At 40.1% G+C, this 19,054-nt stretch overlaps 1 protein-coding gene and 1 long non-coding RNA gene across 3 annotated transcripts in view; one reads left to right on the forward strand and one right to left on the reverse strand.

The window, feature by feature from the left end:
- LOC116708992 (AT-rich interactive domain-containing protein 1B-like) overlaps window positions 1–19,054 on the forward strand; it is a 194,655-nt gene that overhangs the window by 112,753 nt on the left and 62,848 nt on the right. For both annotated transcript variants that reach the window (XM_032547194.1, XM_032547195.1), the window contains exon 5: window positions 17,873–18,179. In XM_032547194.1, coding sequence (XP_032403085.1) covers window positions 17,873–18,179 — 307 coding nt within the window. The remainder of the gene's footprint in view (window positions 1–17,872; window positions 18,180–19,054) is intronic.
- LOC116708999 (uncharacterized) lies at window positions 2,425–17,939 on the reverse strand. Its single transcript, XR_004336797.1, has 3 exons — window positions 17,849–17,939; window positions 8,292–8,424; window positions 2,425–4,361 (listed from the first exon to the last, which is right to left on the reverse strand). It is a non-coding gene; the product is annotated as an uncharacterized LOC116708999 (long non-coding RNA).

The following is a 19,054-nucleotide window of genomic DNA, read 5'->3' on the forward strand; positions in this document are numbered from 1 at the left end:
TTTGGAAATCAGGAGTGGATGACCCACAAATCCAATTCACTTGAACTTGAGTGTGAAGTTTCTGCAGTCTTCTACTGATGTTGGTCTGGTGACTTTATGAAGTACAAACTCTGTTCAACCGGATAGCAGGAAGCACTTAGGACATTTCATGCTTCCTTCTGCTGACCAGTTTTATGGGGATGCTAATTTCATTTTCTAGCAGGACTTGGCACCTGTCCACACTGCCGAGGGTACCAGAAGTTGGTTCAATGACCTTGGTGTTCCAGAGATCAAAATGACCTGAGCTGAACCCCAAACAGAATCTATGGAGACATCAGACCCAACAATGCAGATAAGGTGAAGGTCATCCTATAGTAATCTGGGTTTTCTTGACACCTCCATGCCACACTGCATACTAATTTATGCAAAAGGAGCTAGGAAAAAAAATCCCTTTCCTCATCTTTTTACTACAAAAAGTATTTTTGTAATACCATAATTTCCTGAGAAACTGAATTTTCGTTGTCAATGTCAGTTCAGTTTCTACGGTTTTTATAAGATATTGAAATGCACCTGTAAAACCCTGGATACATGATGTACAGATGTGCAACAAAGGAGGAGAATTAACATCATAAAGCTTCATCAGAATGTAAGATACCCAGATTACTGGGATTTCTTTTTTCCTTTTGCTGTGAGATATCATCAAAACCGGGCATGTCAGCAGTTAAAATCACATTATGAAACACTCAGTAATGTTGCTTTATCCTGAGCGCCACCCCCCACCCTCACCCCCAGGCCTCATATCATCTCTTACGCCATCTTCTGTTAAGATTTGCTACTACATCCAGGGAACAATAAACAGAAAATTTGACCTGCCTCCCTGTCATAGCTGTCTGTTAAAATTTCACATTTTTTCCCTCCATCTGCTTTGCATTTATCCTTGTAATAAATTTCTTCCACCTAATTATTCAATATCTCAATTATCAGAGCTGATGGCCTGATGGTGCACCTCGAGAGCTTAAATTTACAACCCTATTCTGGAAAATGTCTAAAATGAAATTAACTTTTTACAAGGTGTCATCTGTGGCTTTTAAGTAGTGAAATTGAAGCACCACCCCCCACCGCCACCACAGCCGCACACACACCCCCGCACGCGCAAGCACATGCACCTCATAATGAGGAGCCATTATTAGGCTGTGATTGGAGCCGGGGTGCTGATATTAAAAGTGGCAGTAGAGGCAATATCACCACAGTGTCTAATACCCCAGCAGATATGTCATATATTTTAAGACATCTGCTCCACTATTTATAATTAATAGCAATTTTGTCTCAGCAAAAAACTGGAAGACAGCTAACAGAGGAATCTTGTTCCATTAAGTGCAGATTCAGAATCAATGTCACACCGACATTGTGCACTTCTTTTTTTCTTCTTACGAGTGTTTGGTCCAGGTTCTGCAGGGATTATATAAATGCCGCGTGTGGCTCTCTGCGTGTTCTGCGAGGAAGTCGATCCCTCTTTGATTCAGAGTAAAAATAAAGTGCAGTGCAAACAAAAGAGGAATGAAGTCGGCCTCTAAAGACACATGAATAAAAATAATCTGTCTTTATTCTCGCGTCTTGCAGTCATAAATCACTCCTTTCCAAATGACAGTTTCATGCACAGCACGCTGTATCAGGGTGGCAAATGGCTCTATCTTATAATAGCAATGTAGCACATAGCAATATTATCTGCTGTGGAGTATTGTAGTGCATGTGTCTCAGTGCTGTGCCCTGGAGCAGTAGCCAGATTACACCGGGCCCAGCGACAGTCTTATAATAAGAACTTGCCCATTAAATCATATCAGCCCTGCTTTTTATAGGCCAACACCTCGGCTACCACACTATGAAACTGTCTATCAAGCTAGATATGTGTGTCAGAATGTATGTGTGTGTGTGGGCGGGGGGGTGCGCGTGTCTGTGTGTGTGGATGTGAGAGAGCGCGAGAGAGAGAGAACCAGAGGTAGTGTGTGAGGCATTCTGGGAGGAGACACGTGTGTGTTTTACCAAACGTCGGCGGCGTGTGAGCTTCTCGCCGCAGCTTCTGACAGCGTTTCATCTTCCGCTTTTATTAGATCAGCCTCTCGCCGCTGTCACCTCTCTTTTCGATGTGCTTACATCACACAGATGTGCACACGCATACACACTTGCACAGATTTGTGCAGAGGCGACCATTGGCTCATGAGTTGGCATGTGCTGCCATAAGATTGTCACAGTATGATAACCTTGAGTAAAAATATTCCTATTCATCACCAGCATTTAAAGCTAAGTTGTGTGGTAGGACTTTATTGCTTTTGATTAAAACAGAAAAGCAACATTTCTTCCTCCTGCTTTAAATTTGTTAGTTCTTATCATAATATTTATAGTTTTAATTTCGGTACACACATTTCAGCAAAAACAGAAGAAAAAAACACTTACAAAATTTATTTGAAGGTGTTAATGGTTTAATTTGCAGAATTCCTGCTCAGGTACAGGTTAGACATATTTGTCCTTTAGTCAGGATATCTGCTGAGGTAGCCAGCCTGTAATCTACTTAATATTTGCATCATGAGCTACAAATTGCTTGTGTGTTAGTAAGCAAAGATGTGCCAGTCCATCAGAGGTCTTTAGATAATTTTTGGTGATTGGCAAGTAAAAAACTGTAAAACCTGAACTTTTTTCTTCTATTAAATGTATCAAAACTTGGAACTCCCACTATGTTTAATCTATTAACCGACAGTAGGTATGTTGATGATTTTAATAAGTGTCCTGGGATACCTTCATTTTCTGCTGAATACAAAATTATTATGTCAACAAAACACATTTCTTACACACATTTCCAAATGTAAAAAAAAATGGGATCAGAATCGGCAGGACAGAAAAAACTATAATACAAAAAATAAAGGCAAAAAAAAAAGAAAAATCAATATCGGTTACGAAATGTCTGATTGGTTCATCTGTAGTTTGTAAACATCATTACCTTCATAAAATTCTCTTAGCTACTCAACCTGTGTTTTTCACAGCCTTAAACATTTTTTTAAAAAAAGAAGAAAACATTTCTGCCTCCATACATTGGGCATTCTTATTTAGAAGTCTTCTTTTAGCTACTTGTTTTGCATTATTCAGAAACAAATGAAGATTCGAGGCGGGATGCTCTGTGTAAATCTATAGACTCTGACTTTTTCTCTTAAATCTCACTAGAATAACTTTAAGCCTTAAGAATGTTATAAAGGAAAATTGTAATACATTTGTTTATACGTTGGCTGTTTACTGTATCTGCATTTGTTTTACTAGAAAATGACTTTTCAGCTCAAATAATTGTGTTAATATGCACAATGGCATGTTTGAGTTCTGAATCAGAATCAGTGCAGTGTTTTGGCAAGTTTAGGCAGATTTTACTGTTTCACTAGTTTCTCTAGTCAGCTTTTCTTCTCTCAATTATCAACTTTCTCTTTAATAATTGTTGCTGCCTGTTTACTTTTTTGCCTGAAATAGATGCTTTTAATGCCATAAAGTTGGATTATGTAACAGTGGGATTATCTTACTCTGCTTTTGTTCTGGACGTCTGCCCTGACACTATACGGCAGCCGGACCCACCATACTGTTTTCTTTGCTGGGACAAAACATGCTAAAAATAAAATTGAAAGAAAAAACTCACAAAAGTTGTTGCAATTCATGTTGTTGAGCCCGCAAAGGGTTTTTTTTCTTATTTTAAATTCCTGAGGGCTCCATGTGCCAATTTGTAAATTTCTTAAATTAAAAGTTTAATTGCCCTTATTGAATTCAACATTATAACTCTGTGATGCCAAATAGACTTTTTATTTAACCTCTTTATCGCATTTTCAGAACACACGCTTATTTAAAAATGCTGTTTCCAAGAAACTTCCCCTTCGTGCAGACTGTGCTGGCTGTGAGTAGTTTTCCGTCTGCAGCTTCCCGAGCGGAGCTGTCATGTCACATTTGTCATCTTCTGACGGATGACGTCGACGTGGAGCAGGGAAGAGTTAAAAAAACGATCTCTCAAAGGACACGGCGGAGCAGCTCTGATTCTTTTTTGGATGAAGCAGATTGACGTGTTTTTGTTCCTCACACTTTACTCGTTGGCTTCTGAGGAGCTTTTTTTTTTTCTTCGTACGGCTGCGTGTTTGCCTGCTCGACTGTGGCAGCGCAGCCGTGAAGTTAATTCAGAGGGTGCATGTGCCTGTTCCCTTTTTTTTCATTTCTGACAGCTTTGTGATTTCTTTTCTTATTGTCAGATTTTTAGATTTGGTTGTGTTGTCACTTTTCATGACATTTCTCCCATGTCTCGGTTTGTTGTATCTTCAAAATGTAGGATGCAGATTGTTCTGAAAATTACTGCTCAGGGCTTTCTGCAAAATGTCAGAGGAGAAAGAGGTGTTATTTTGCAAATTATATTGGAGCGTGTTTTTCAATTGTCAAAAATCGTTAAATTGCTGATGGAATCAATTTTTTACTTTTTTTAAATCAAACTATCAACACTGGGCTTTAATTGAAAAGCATGACGTATTGTTATTTTTATCTATACATAACACCTTCACTGTCATTTACATAAATCCTCAATATACAGACAGAAACAAGTGAGCACAGAAAACACACACATCAATGCTGATGGTGAGACAACATACACACACTAACAAAGCAGCTGACAGACAGAGAGAGAGAGAAAAAGAGACATACACACACACACACACACGCCCGCACACATATCATCTCAAGGCCTCTCCACATCTCGGTTAATCCAAGACGTCAGTCAGTGCTCCGGGGCCTGGATGCTGCCGTTTGATTGTAATTGCAAAAACCGGAGGCAGACAAGGGAGAGCCGGGGATGTCGATAGACAGGTGGAGGGATGGAGGGATGGATTCCTCCTGCCTACCCACAAGCCCCTGATCGGCGCGCTGTGTGACTTTGTGTCAGCAGTTTGTCTTGTGCATAGCTAATGACGGCTCGGCCGAGGGGCGGGCTGGGATCCGCTGCTGCTGCTGCCGCTCTTGTTCGATTTCTTTCCCTCTTTCCTCTAGTCTTCTACTGAATCCCTGACAAATGAGATTTTGCCCGAGGTAGATGGAAAGACGGTATGCAGAGCAAGGCCTGCGCCTGCCTGGCTGACTGTTTGTTAAGAAATCTCAAGCCATAAAGGTCCTAGAGATTTTTTTTCCTCCTCCTAAAACTTTCCGTTCCTTCCTTCAACCCTGTTTTCTTTAGTTTCCTCTGAGTTCCTCTCCCTGAAACTGATTAGAGAAGGGTAGGGAAAAAAAGGTATGAAGGAGGTGAAGTGAAGAGATCAAACAAAAACACAGAGGTTGAAAAACAATGGATGAAGTAGATTTGAGGGAGAAAAAAACCCCTGCTCCAATTAAAGGAGAAGTTATTGTTTTGTTTTATTTTTTTCCGTCATGGCCAGTCAGTCACACTCGCTTTTGTTGAGTGTTTGATGAATTACGACCCTCCATTCGCTCTCCTCTGCCTTTGTTGTGGCGAAGCTCTAGCCATTTGTACCTCCTACAATATCTCTTGCGCTGTGAATTCTCCATGCTTGTTTATACTAACCAGCGTTCTTTTGAACTGGGAGAGAGAAATTGTGGGGTTTTGAAAAGTCTCTTTGATGGCGAGCCCAATTTGTTTTCGCCGTTAAAAAGTTTGTTTGAGCTCTCTGAAATGCTGCCTGACGTTGCGGGCGAAGGGGCTGTCCTGAGAACGCCCCTGCTATTTCTGTGTGGGTTTGGTTTGCCGCACTTATTCAACATCAAATGAGAATAATATACATTAGGACTGGGCCCATGTGAGCTTATTACTGCGTAAAAACGTTGAGTAGAAAGCCCACAACATGATGACATCACAGTATGTACAAGAAAGTTTTACAATATGAGCTAGTTTTTTTTATAATTTAAAACAGAAAACCCATTATTCCCAGTTCTGCTCAAATAGTGTATATTTATAATATTATTATTTATTATATTAATTTATATAATATTATAATAGAGTTGCACAGTGGTGCAACTAGTACTGGTGGCTTGCTGCAAGAAGCCGCCAGGGTTTGAATCCCAAACTAAGGTCTTTGCATGTTCTTCGTGACCATGTGTGTGTTCTCACTTTTTCCTTTTATTACATACACCTATAAAAAATGTAGAAGAAAATACTATCTTCAGAAGACATTTTCAAGTATGGTCTTCTTCTACAACAAATAATACTTCCTTTTGCTTTTCTGCTCTGTATAGAGTATATTAGCAAATACCAAACCGTCAATTAGCTGTGTAGGTAGTGTGTAGTCAGCAACTTCTCTACTTTGACACTGAAATTGATTTTAAAACAGCATTACTTTAACAGAAGTGACATGTGGTGATCCTTTCATTTCTACACCATGACTGTCTCATAAAATGTTTCCAAACAGCCGAACTTGCATCTTATAACCAAGGTAAACTTGCAATAGCCTTCTTTCAGACACTGGTCAACAGGGTGCAGCAGCAGGTGGGGGGAAGGGAAGTGCGTCACTCAATTCTTTATTCAGCCGGAGAAATCTCTTGTCACAAAACAACAGGGTGATTGTGGTTCAGTGGGAAAAGTGGTTATCTTACAATCAGAAAGTTGTGGGTTAAGTTCCAGCTTCGTCTGAAATATTCTATACAAATAAGCTTGATGATAATGTTGCATGCCGATCTGCTTAGTGGTGTACAAATCTGTGTGAGTTTGACTGGGTGTATGTGGCTCTATTAAAAAGTGCTTTGAGTCATTACTAGGAAAGTGTTATAAGTTCAGTTCCAACTAAGTGTGTAACAAACTACCATTATGTTTTAAAGACAGTGTGATCCATATAAAATTTCCCCCTCCAGGTTTGATCCGCCTGTATATTACGGCTTCAGTGCTACTTTTATATTTATGTGGCAATTAGCTGAAGAAGCATTATTTCTCTCTGGCCCTTTGTCACAAAGTCAATAAAGGTTTCATAAATCTCAAACTACGCTTTAAAAAAAACTCTATTTAGAGTAGAATTAGGTCTGAATTTAGGTTTGCTCTCTCTTTTTAATAATACAAATTATTCTTCAAACAACCCTCTTCCACAGCTGGTCATCGGTAGACTATCTGATCGTAACCTTTTCTATTCAGAAAATATGATTCTTTTGACAAATATATCCAAAGATTGAGTCCAGCAATCCATTGTCACACTTAACCTGACATGTGTGATGCAGGTTAAAGGCTCAGACTAACACATGTTAATTTACCAGATACACCAGGGATATGCTGCCTCAGTGTCGTTGACTCAACTGACTAACACTCTTTATTAGCAAACTCCTTTAGCTCAACAGTTACTCTACCAGATGAAGTCAGAAGCTGTGCCCAAAGTAGGTAACAACGCAAGAGAGACTTGACTTTCATAAGATGCCACTACAATAAGCAAATGCTTCCTTTTTAAAATTCTTTCCTTACATCTAAGCAGAAGAAGAGTAAGGTTTTAATTTTTCTGTTTTGTATCACTAATGCAGACAAACGAGGATAAGATATAACTCAAAATTTCACCACTCCCATTATTGATCACCAGCTCATACTGATGGATTACCAAAGCAGACGCACTGACAGGCGGAACGTCCAATGGGGGGAAATCGCCATGTGTTGCTCTGATCAAGTCAGCCTCCCCTCCTTCCTTTATCCCTCCCTACCTTTTCCCACTCCCTCTTTTTGATCGGAGTCATTTTGACAGTGATGCATAAGTCTCTGCAGAACAGGGCAGTACGGCTGGCAGGAAATGCCACCGATCCCCTGAGAGCAGTGGAATAGGGCTCTGACAGGGAGATACACCTCCTTTAAAAAAAAAGAAGAAAAAGTAAAAAGGAAATCAATGTTTCCATCCATTGCGGATAGTGAGAGATGCTTCAAAATGCTCCCAATTCTTGTGTTTTGTGTCAACTTTACTCTTCCAAAAGAAGCTTTTTTTATTGTGTTTCAGCTGCTTTGCCTCAGCTTTGGTCTTTTTGCCCCTTTTGTTTGTAATAGACTGAAGTGCACCATACCGGTTAAATCAAGGCAAACCATCATTGCCATTCCCTGCACTGTCCTTGCCTCCTTCCCAATCCAATTCTTTCAGTCTCTTACCTCCACTTCTATCAAAACGCAAGTGAACAGCATTTGTTTCATCTCTCCAAAGCAGCAGTGAGGCTAAAACAGCGCAGAGGCAGCGCTGGCCAGCACTGAACTCGATTGGGTAAAGTAAATACAAAAACATGAGGGAGGAAAAAGAACGCAGCTGGGGAGACACAAAAGGATGGAGCTGCAGATGGGAACTAACCTTGCCTGGGTTTCTTCTGATGTTCCTTCACACGCTCACCTCCACCGCACCCGTCACTGTCAAGCCAGCTCTTTTCTTCCTCTCTTAAGTCGTCCCTTTTATTTGTCATGTTCAGAGGACGACACCAGAGCATCTGAGGAATCGAGGTTTCAGAGTATTAAAGGAGATGTTGTTTTACAAAAAAAAGTCCTTCCTCTTTCAGCAGGAAAACACAGAGGCTGTGCAGCCATCACACTTCAAAGCTGTCCTGGAAACTTCCCATAAAAGAGCTCTGATTGTCCGAAGTGCAGAATTTTTTTTTTTTTTTTTCCCCTCAGGTGTTCGAGTGCGCTCATTCTTCTGTTGTTCTTGACTGTTTTTAATGTTGCTCTTTGTTGCTATGTGAAAGCAGAGGACTATGATTTTAATAGCTCTCACCGGAGATTTGCAAACATGATGAAACACATTTGATATCAGCAGTTCAACCAAAAAAATCTCTCACCTTTGGCTAATCTTTAGAAACAATCACTTGCTTAATGTCAGCAAAGACTTTTTTCCCCATAAATCAGTTGACAAGTTCATTTGGTTCATGAAATAATCAGAACACCAAGTTCTTCACAAAAATGCTTTTATTTTTTATATAATAAACTATCACATTTATTGCATATCACAGTATAAAATACAGTCTAAAGGAATATTTGCACATTAAAGTTTGAATTACGTAAAAAGTGACACCTCCAGAATGACTGAAATTAATAAAATGTCAAATTGAATAACAATGAACTTAAAATAAATTAAAACAAACATTTAAAAACAATAACCCACTTCTACCTAAATAGTAATTTCTATGTAGCTTACAAGTGTATTATTTATTTAAGTTGTATTCCTTTCTGGGTTAACATGATCTATACAATGACAAGTAGTTAAAAACAGAATGAAGTAAAATGAACTTATGTTAACACAAGAAGGAACAATGTTAATCAAGCAATCAAAGATCCCTCAAACATTTAATCAGTAGAAACCGTAGTAGGCAGACATCCTGTCTTAACTTTACAGAGTGGAATCAACTGGCTTTGTCTTTGCTGTCAGCTCATCAGTGGCCCCTGGCTGTCGTCTCTGCAGATGCACATCTTACATCGTTTGTAGCCTATTTAAAGTCACCTGAAGTGCCTCTAAATCTTAGACCACTTCAGTACTTGGGGGTAATAATCTGCCTCATTTGACAGTGATGCAGATGTTTTATCCACCGTGTTTGTTTTGAAACTGTAACTCAGAGGGAGCGACCAACTACGGGCACCACACTGGGCTGCTTGTGTATATGTACAATTAAGCTAGTATCTCTAAAACCTGCAGGCAGGGACATTTCCACAAATGAAGCACTACGGTGAAAAACAATCATCTTTTGTTTAACATTTTAAGAATGTATTTTAAAAAAGCCCCATTTATAAAAACCAGGTCAATGTTTTGAGTTTGTTTTGCATTACAGCATCCCTGCTATTGACTTTCATAATTTTAAGCCTTTAAACTGTATGCAAAAGCCGCAATGAAGGAGATGTTGGTTTTCACATTCATTGAAATAGGAAGACATTATCATTTGGTAATATTTCAGAATGAAGGGCATCTGTAATGAAAACTGTCACTCATGAATCACATAAACGCTATAAAAATGACTTCCTGGCCCATTTGGATGAAAAATATCACATGGAAATAATCTGCAAGAGTCAAATAGGTGCAAATATTTGCAAATTAGTGGAACTGAGAGCAAATGCACGAACCCAGGGAAAGTTAGAATGGTTGTTTGGACGTGCTAGTTTGAAGTCTGCACTCGGTGGGCTGTCTTCCCTGTGACACACACACATGAATTTAGCCCGACACAACCCACCCCCACCCCCAACCCAACTCCTCCAATGGCCCTGTCGGTGTGCCAGGGCGGGTGATTACCGACGCTCTCCCCCAATTATGGGCTGATTATTCCGCCGCGCTCTAATTGACTGGGGAGATATGCAAATGGCTGTCATTTGGGATGATAAAGGATGCGGGCGCTGGATGCCCCCTGCATTATTTAGCCTCGGCTGTACGCAGCGTGAAGGATGTGGCGTGCGCTTTAATTGCTGAGGAGAGAGAGGTTAAGCTGAACGAGCAGTTGAATTAGAAATGAGGAATTTGGGCCCCTATTTATTTCTTTATTTTTCTCCTCTTCTTCCATCCCTCTGTCTTTTCTCATGCACACACACGCACACCCCTGTGCACCCCCACACTTTCTGTGTCATGCGTTGTTTTTCAGCTCCCTCTTGGGTGAATGGAGAGGTGAGGAGAGGGTGAGGAGATGGCGGGATGTCATGCTGGAATGCCATAAATAAAAACATTAGCAAAACCAATATGAGCAGAACAAATAGAGTGAGAGTGTGTGTTGGTGTAAAGGAAAGACAGTGAGTGGATGACTTGCATTAGAAACTAAATTGTGGAGAACGTTTTTGGCCTGATAGATGTTGAAAAGTTCAGAAAATGGGAGGTCTTTGCCTTTCTGCTTTGCCTCTAAAAATGTGGTCTCCTCAATGAAAAGAAATTAAAATCTACTATTTTAACCGGATTAGCAGTATCTCAGTTTGCAGATCAAAGGTTATAGCATCCTTTCGGGGGTGCTACAACCCTCGGGCCGTCTTTGGATACAAACAGTTCCCAGACTTTCTCATTCTACATAAAGTTTACCCTCTATTAATATAACATCGACAGTTTAATCATTTGTTTAGCTTCATTGTTAAAAAAAAAAGATTCACATTACACCAAACCAACTTTCGCATTTTAGTGAAGCCATTCAAAAGTGTCACAGAGGATGTTAATAGTATTGTTAGTTTGCTCAAAGTAGAATTCTTTGTTTTTTCTGTTTCTTCAGTGGTGCTTAAGTACCCAGAGGCATTTAAGTGAACATTGTGTAGGCTTCTTGACAATTTGTTCATAATTTAACACAGTCATAAAAATTAAGTCTTCCACTCTGTTTACAAACATCAGAGTGATTAATCCACATTAACTTGAAGATGAATGTCATTTGTTTAGCTGCTTTGAGTCACCTTTTACTTCAGCTATAGCACCTATAAGTGAAGCATCAATAAAACAACATGTTTTTATTGAAAGAGTTACATGTGGATTATTAGCAATAAAATAGCTTATTTTAATAATTTTGCCAAAACATGGTAATACAATCCTAAAACATTTTTTGTTGAATTAAGCAGTGAAAGTGTTACCAGATATCTAACTAACATAAAGTCTAAATGCATGGCACTAATATTTTTTTGTAATCCATCTACAGTAGTTCCTTTCAATATTGATGTTCTCTACTTCGATATTTGTGATAATGCTTTGAGTGGTCATATGACTGAAAAAACAATATTGCAATTAGCATATCTACCATTTCAATCTAGAGCCCGGTTCCTGAAAAGTTGGGGTGTTCTTAGAAGTTGAATGAAATGAAAACTAAAAGTAAGGAAGCAGAACTGCCACTCACTGTAATATCAAGCCTACTATAATCCTAGTTTAGTTACTAGAAGTACTTGATTTTTTGTTTTCTTTATTAGCTTATAAGTAATACTGCCTCAGATGTGCCTTTAGAGCATTGTACCCATATTTGAACATTACAAAAAGCTTTATGAGGGGGGGCAGGCTTCACACAAGGAGGCCCCCTGAGAAACAACAACAATTACTAATGTAATGAGGTGCTCTTAGCATCAACACCCAATTTAATGACTTTTTATGAATTGTAAGTTAGATATCCACACTACTGAGTTCGTCTCAGAGTTGCTTGTAGAAAACATATTTTTGTTCTGATCAAGAAGCAGAAGCATCACAAAGAGTCTGGGCTTTGTAAAGTGTTTAAAGGCAGGGAAAGGAAAATAATAGCAAACTACCTTTATATTGCTGCACAAATGTTCCTCTTCAGTTAAAGCAGATATTGTTCCAGGAAAAACAAACACTTTTAATGCAGGGTTTTCTAAGAACAATCTAACATCCAATAATGTAGTTTTTTTTATGGATTTTGTTGTTTATGTACAAAACGATTAAGCCATTTTTGCATTATAAAAATAGTACAGTACAGTTCTGGGTTTTTTTTCTCCCTGCTAACTATTTGACTTTATACCCATTTGAGAACATGACAAACCATTTTCTTTCATTTTTACTGAACTCATAGAGGCTTTTAGTGTTTGCAGTGTGGAGCACTTTGAATAGCAGCATGACCGTGGTGGGTTACCTGGTTTAACACTTTGACATGTACTCTCTCTTATGTTGTGTTTCTCAGTGGGAAACCTATACATTCAAGCTTAAATGGAGTCAAAAGACTTGAGGTACTTGAGACTAAACCATTTTCTCTTTGGAATTCAGTGAATAATCCAGAGGGTCATGGGTTGGCACGCTAACATGCTCAGTCACGTGTTGGGGTGCTTTTTTGGCAAGCACACTGAGCATCTCATCTTTTGTTAGTCTGTTTTGTGCTTTGTGGAGACCCTCTGGAAGTTCTAGAGACTCTTTTCTCCACACATCCTCTTTCCAGAGTTCTATCAACATATAATAACTAAAATATTGAAGCCATAGTACAAGATGCAGTACTGTTGTTTTTCAGGCACATGTTGATGAAAATGTCATAGTTGAAACAACCATCATTTCTATCACTTCTCATCATCGTGAACACTAATTATCATCATCACTTCAGCCTTTGTAAACATTCCGGCTGATTGACGTGAAAAAATAAATTATAATGAGGGCGTCTTCTAAAATTTCTGCTGCACAAAGTCTCTTGCTTTCTTTTCTGTGCTTAATAGCATTTATTGAAGGGTATTACAGCCAGGGCTCTGCATGGGGCGTTGCATTAAAACCCTCTTTAAAACATACACACACAGAGAAGCATTCAGCAGTCCATTTGGATTCATTTGCACGGCATTTCATTTGGTTTTCGCCTCAATCGACGGTACGGGGGTAAGAATTTAAAGAATAACGCCTTTGTAATAGCATTTCCTCGCTGTCTCCAGTGCACTATAAAAATAGAAAGTACAACGGCCGGAGTCGATAAATGAGCACAGAGCTGCCACAAGAAGACCCGTCCCTCAGGCCTACAAACGATAGCTATTGGAGTTAATTACAGTTTATATCATTGTATTTACCCAGAGAATAAAACTGTCTACTGAGCTCTGTTTTTTCAATGTACATTGCATCATTTGCAGCAGCTATGTGTTTGATGTTATGAAAGGTTATTATGGATTTTACGGTTTTACAATAGAAACAGGTTTCTAAGACCTACCTGTTCATGCCGAGTTTAAAAATAGTTTCACTATACTATATGATTATTTTATGTTGTGCTCATTAGTAGATGTCTGCCACATATAGATTGGACCTGCTTAATCTTTTCACTCTATGCATGTTTAAAAAAAATGTAAAGCCAAACCTATGCATGGAAATGTGGGACCCAAAAATGCTTTCAAGATAAGCTGTAAAGATTTCATTTCTCAGAAGTTCTGAATCAATACTTTGTAGAACTATGTTTTGCTGTAATTGTAGCAGCAGGTCTTTTTGGGGAATGTCTCAACCATTTGCGTTAATCAACTCTACATTCTTTGTAAAGCAGTTCATACATGATCAGATTGGATAGATTGCATTTGTGAAAATCCATCCAGTGATTCCGCAGATTTTGAACTGGTTTTAAGTCTGGATTTGATTGATTAGTTAAATATGCCATCACCCAGGTTTGTGGCGTGACAAAATGTAAGAAACTAGATATGAATACTTTTGCATGCAATGTTAAATACACTGAAAGTGAAAGTAAATTTTTCAGTTTTTGCAGTCAAAAGCCTGGTCGTGTTGAAGTGATGTCCCCTCACAGTGCTCACTTGCTGTATTTGCGTTTGTGTTTCAGGCTCTAGTTAACCGGCTAGCCATCTGCTGCAGAGCTCTGAGCCATTTAACACCTCTGACTGGGACAGACAGATCGAGACAGGAAAATAGACACTTGATGTAGAAAATGAGAGACAAGGGAAGTCGTAGTCTCTCCATCTTCCTGGACCCTGTAGGAAACTGTAAATGTTGGCTCCTCCCTGTCTAGACCAAGAACCACTTGTGCACGCACACGCCGACACACACGCACGCACTCGTTGCCTACTTTCATAGCAACTTTGATTAATTCCCAGGGTGCTGTGAGAGGAGACAGCATCAGCGCCGTGGTCAGGGGAGAAGGCGGGCAGTCTGCTGGATGTGACAGCTCCCTGCTTCACACTGATGGCTTGGAGTGTGGATGTGTGTGTGTGGGTTAGTAGCATGAGTGAGGGGCAGGATGTGTGTGTAAAAAGCCTCATCTGTCCCCTCGGCCACATCAGTGCTCAAGCATGTCTTGCTGTGACAGCCTAGCAGCCTGCGTTCCTGTCACACTCGCACACACAAACAGAGGAGCACTAACACCAGTGAGGTGAAGGGTCACGAGCGACTGCCTCTCCAATGTTGTGTGAAATGTGTAGCTGACCCAATGTGTGTGTGCAAAAACGTGAATATGTATGTGTCTGTGTGTCTTGAATCTAGTGGTGGAGGTGCGGGGGGGGGGGGGGGGGGGGGCATCTCAAAGTAACTGGTTATTATCACCTCAATATTTTTCTTATTATGACAATTACATGCTCCAGGAGCGAATTAAGCGATAAAGGACGCCAAGCGGGAGTGGTTGACAGCTATTTGGAGACTCAATGCACAGAGCAATTTGCAGCCCCGAGCCAAACAAATTGGATTTGGGCCACTTTGGATGGGGGCCCCAGATTGTTGGGTGTTTGGATCCTGAGATCTGCCATGAGCTGGGTAACTGGCTTTAATTCTCTATATCGAACCAAGGTAACAATGCTCTATAGCCACTAACAATGATTAAATCTTATGCTTGTGTATGCATCATGCTTCACTGTCTGTAGGGTATTTACAGTTTTACGTCTATGAGCATTAAGCGTTCCCACCTCTGCATGTTAAACAGCACCACTACTTTTTTGGTCTTGGGCCACACAGCTGTGCTCAAGTGTGTGTATAATCCAAATGAGCCTAACAGCCTCTAAACGAATTACTCGTACACATTTTGCCACCCCTAAACTGCCACAGGAAATGCTGGCAACAGCACCCAATTAGGTGAAATGCAATTATTCCGATCCATTCACACAATTAGCCTGTAGGTTAACAACCTAGCTGTACATCCGGCTGGCTCCCGGTGTTTTTGGGAAAGCCTCGGTCACACCAGCTCTCATGGTAACCCCTCCGTGTCAAATGGCATGCACCCGAAGAAGCCGGTGGGACAAAAAACAACATTCAGCCCCATTGGAGGAGGCAGCGCATGACGCCAATCAGCTCAGTGCAAAGGGCGGCTCGATTGGCTGAAGTAGAGAGTGAGATCATGGGTTAGGGAGAGGAAAGAAAGTAGCCGTTGTGCCCAGCGGAGCGAAGGTAGATAATACCAGGCGACAGACTGGCAGGCTGTCGGGGCGGGTGGGCACTCACAGCAGCATGATGGAAAACAAAGGCTATGTGTGTCACAGTTGAGATCGTATTAACCAACACAATCAGGCATGGACGGGCTGCCACACTGACTTGGTTGTCTGTTCCACTGGCTAAGCCAGGAACCATGAATGGAAAGAATGAGTGGTGGGAGTGGGGGGGTGGCTGTCACATTATTTATCTGATATTGCATTGTGTTATTGTAATGAGAAAAGTTGTGTTGCTCTGACACTAAACTGGCGGTATGTCAGAGCTGCCAGTGTTTTTACCGATAGAATGTTTAGATTTAATCCTGAAGAGCAAAATTTTCATAAAAATAGTTATCTATATTCAACTTTTATTAAAACAAGGAAATGTTTATTTATTCATACAACTTTTATTTCTTTACCAGTGTTAGTTTAAACTCTGTCATCATATACATTCAGTACATTTAACATGAAAATTGCAATGAAACACGTTTTGCGGTGGCTTAGATTATTAAATAAATACATATAATTTAGAGAATTATATAATGTTCTCACATTAAAAATATTTCACATTATATAGATTATTTAGTTGGAAAAACTGCTCGGGTAGAGCCTGTTATTGACTGATTAGTAGACATGTTGCACCAACTGTAGATTTAAAGCAATAAATTAAAGTTGAAACTTCTTTAGTTATCGTGCCTTTAATTTTATTTTTCACATTCAAATATACTTCCAGCCATCTGTTTTTGACATTCTAGTACAAAACATTGTAGTACACATCTTTCTGCATATTCCTTAACTCCAGTAATAGATGTGTAACATTGTTTGTGTGAGCTTTGTCATAATTTTTTTCTAAGTCCAATAGCTGCTATGGTCTGCAAATTTAACTTTATACTTTATTAGTTTCACAATCACTTAAGTACACTGACATTACAGGATGGGACTGAGATATCAACCTTATGGGACGCTTCTAGAAAGGGTGACTTTAAATAGTCGACTTTAACTATCTGATTTTGTTCAACCAGAAAACAATGCAGCTACCTGCAGATGGACTTACTCAGACAATAGTTAGTTCCCTCGTTTATTAAAACAGATGGTATGATGAACGCAAAAAGCAATGTTTTGTGTCTGAATTCACATACAAATGTAAAAAGAAAAATATCTTAACATTATGTTTATGTTTTTGATGGTTGAGCAGGGCTCATTTCTATTTCAGGGAGACTGAAGAACATATCTGAGTTGACAATGAACGGTTAGGGCTCAGGTGGAACGTGACTGAAGAGACCACAGGCCCTGGTATAGCTGGTAGGATCAGCTGTCATCCACTTGCAACTTTCCACTTTTTTCCTCAAATGGGTACCAGCCAGAAAAACAGGGGTTATTTACAGGTGACTTCCCCTCGTCGTCGCACACAGCTGAGCCGCAGCCTCTCAGTTCAGTGTGAATGTGTGTGTGATGTGTGGTCGGTGGGCAGACATCACGATTCATCTCATCACTTCACATCTGGTCTGCTCTTTACTTCCATCACTGCCGCTTTTACTTTCCTTTGGCGCTCCACACTTTTATGCAGTCAGCGGTGTGTCAGCAGTATTATTGGGGGATTCCCTGGAATTGCTTTAGAACAGGGAACTACCTGCTAAGTGTGCACACGCACACACGCCGACTCGCACACACATATAAGTACACAGCCCTTCGCTCACCACTGGGAATTGAAACTGTAATATGAACTCACCCTTGGTCTGAATGAAAGCCCATTACAATTTATTTTTACCACCACAGCCTGGACAGTTTACTGGCTTGTTCTTTGGTATGTTTAGGATTTTCCACCACTGACACAGAGACTATAAAGATATTTTCTTGAGGATGTTGAGGGTCATATGTAAGTCAGCTTTAATTTACACACATTGAAATAAAAGCTTTAAAGTTTAAATGTTTCTGACACTTATTGCCCATATATTTAATCTTTTCCAGTAATATTTGCAGAGCTGCCTCTTCTTTATGACATAACGTGCTCTGGGAAAATGATGTGCTCGCTTGAGCCTACATTTAAATTTGCCACCTGCTGCTTGTCAGCTCTCATCAAATGCTTGGATGAGCTTCACAAATACTCACTGTAAGTCTCTGCTTGCGTTCCAGGATCTCTCTGGCTCGATTGATGACCTCCCCACTGGGACAGAGGCCGGCCTGGGCTCGGCTGTTGGAGCTGGCGGATCCTCCAACGGCAGCAGCAGCGGTAGCAGCCAAGGGGAGCCGGGAGGCGCCGGTAACCAGGGACAGTCCCCCTTCTCTCCCCATGCCTCCCCCCACCTCCCTGGCCAGAGGAGTGGGCCCTCTCCCTCTCCGGTGGGGTCCCCAGCAGGCTCCACTCAGTCCCAGCCGTCCCGTTCGGGCTCAGGACCAATTTCCCCTGCCAGTGGTCCCCCTGCCAACACCACAGCTCCAGGTAGAGTTTCCCTTTTGAGCCTCATGCATTTTAACTATGTGGTTTAACTTGATTAAAAGTTAGCATGGGTTATTAGGGTTTTTTTAATTACCACAAAAACTGCCAAAATATGCCGCTGATGACAGAGCTGCATTTTGTGTTTTGAATTTCTGCTAAAAGTTTCTTTTGATTTTTTCCGTTAGAAAGCAAAAGAGAGAAGAAGGTCAAAGCATCCCACAGTCAGTGATGTCAGTGAAGGTGTATTGGATTTGACAGCTAATGAAAAATACCTGCTGTGACATGTTTGAACCACCTGAGCACTATTTTCTAGTCATTCCAAACTTTAATTATAAAATAGGTGGAAAATATAACACTTTTTTAGCATCTGTTGCAAATAAAAATTAGAAAAATGTGGTATGAATTCCTAATCAGTCTCTCTGAGTGGATGCTTTGAAAAAACACTTTTTGGGTCAATTAAAGTCTTTAGGAGTATGTTTCCACCAACATTACAAATCTAGAAATGTTACATCTGCTCATTCTTTGTTCAATCTAATTGAGCTTGAACTATTTTCCAGAGAGTCTGTGAAAAACTATTTTCAAGTAATGACACTATTTTTTTAATTATGTTTAGTTGTTTTCGTCTTACAAAATAACCTTCTTCCACATGTTTACTGTTTGTCCTACATAAATAGCAACCGACTTTCCAACTATTGCCATAAGCGATTATGCTAAGGAGATTTCTTATGGCTGTAATAATTTCACTGATGGCCATCCATAAAGGTTAGCTAACATTAGTCCTGTCAACAGGGTCTTCCACCTGGATCCTGTCGTCTGCTTCTCTAATTACTGTTTCTCCTCAGAGGAAAAATTTCCTCACCATTAGGTAACTTCTGAAG

The sequence above is a fragment of the Xiphophorus hellerii genome, chromosome 19 (genome assembly GCF_003331165.1).
Source record: "Xiphophorus hellerii strain 12219 chromosome 19, Xiphophorus_hellerii-4.1, whole genome shotgun sequence".
Classification (NCBI taxonomy): domain Eukaryota; kingdom Metazoa; phylum Chordata; class Actinopteri; order Cyprinodontiformes; family Poeciliidae; genus Xiphophorus; species Xiphophorus hellerii.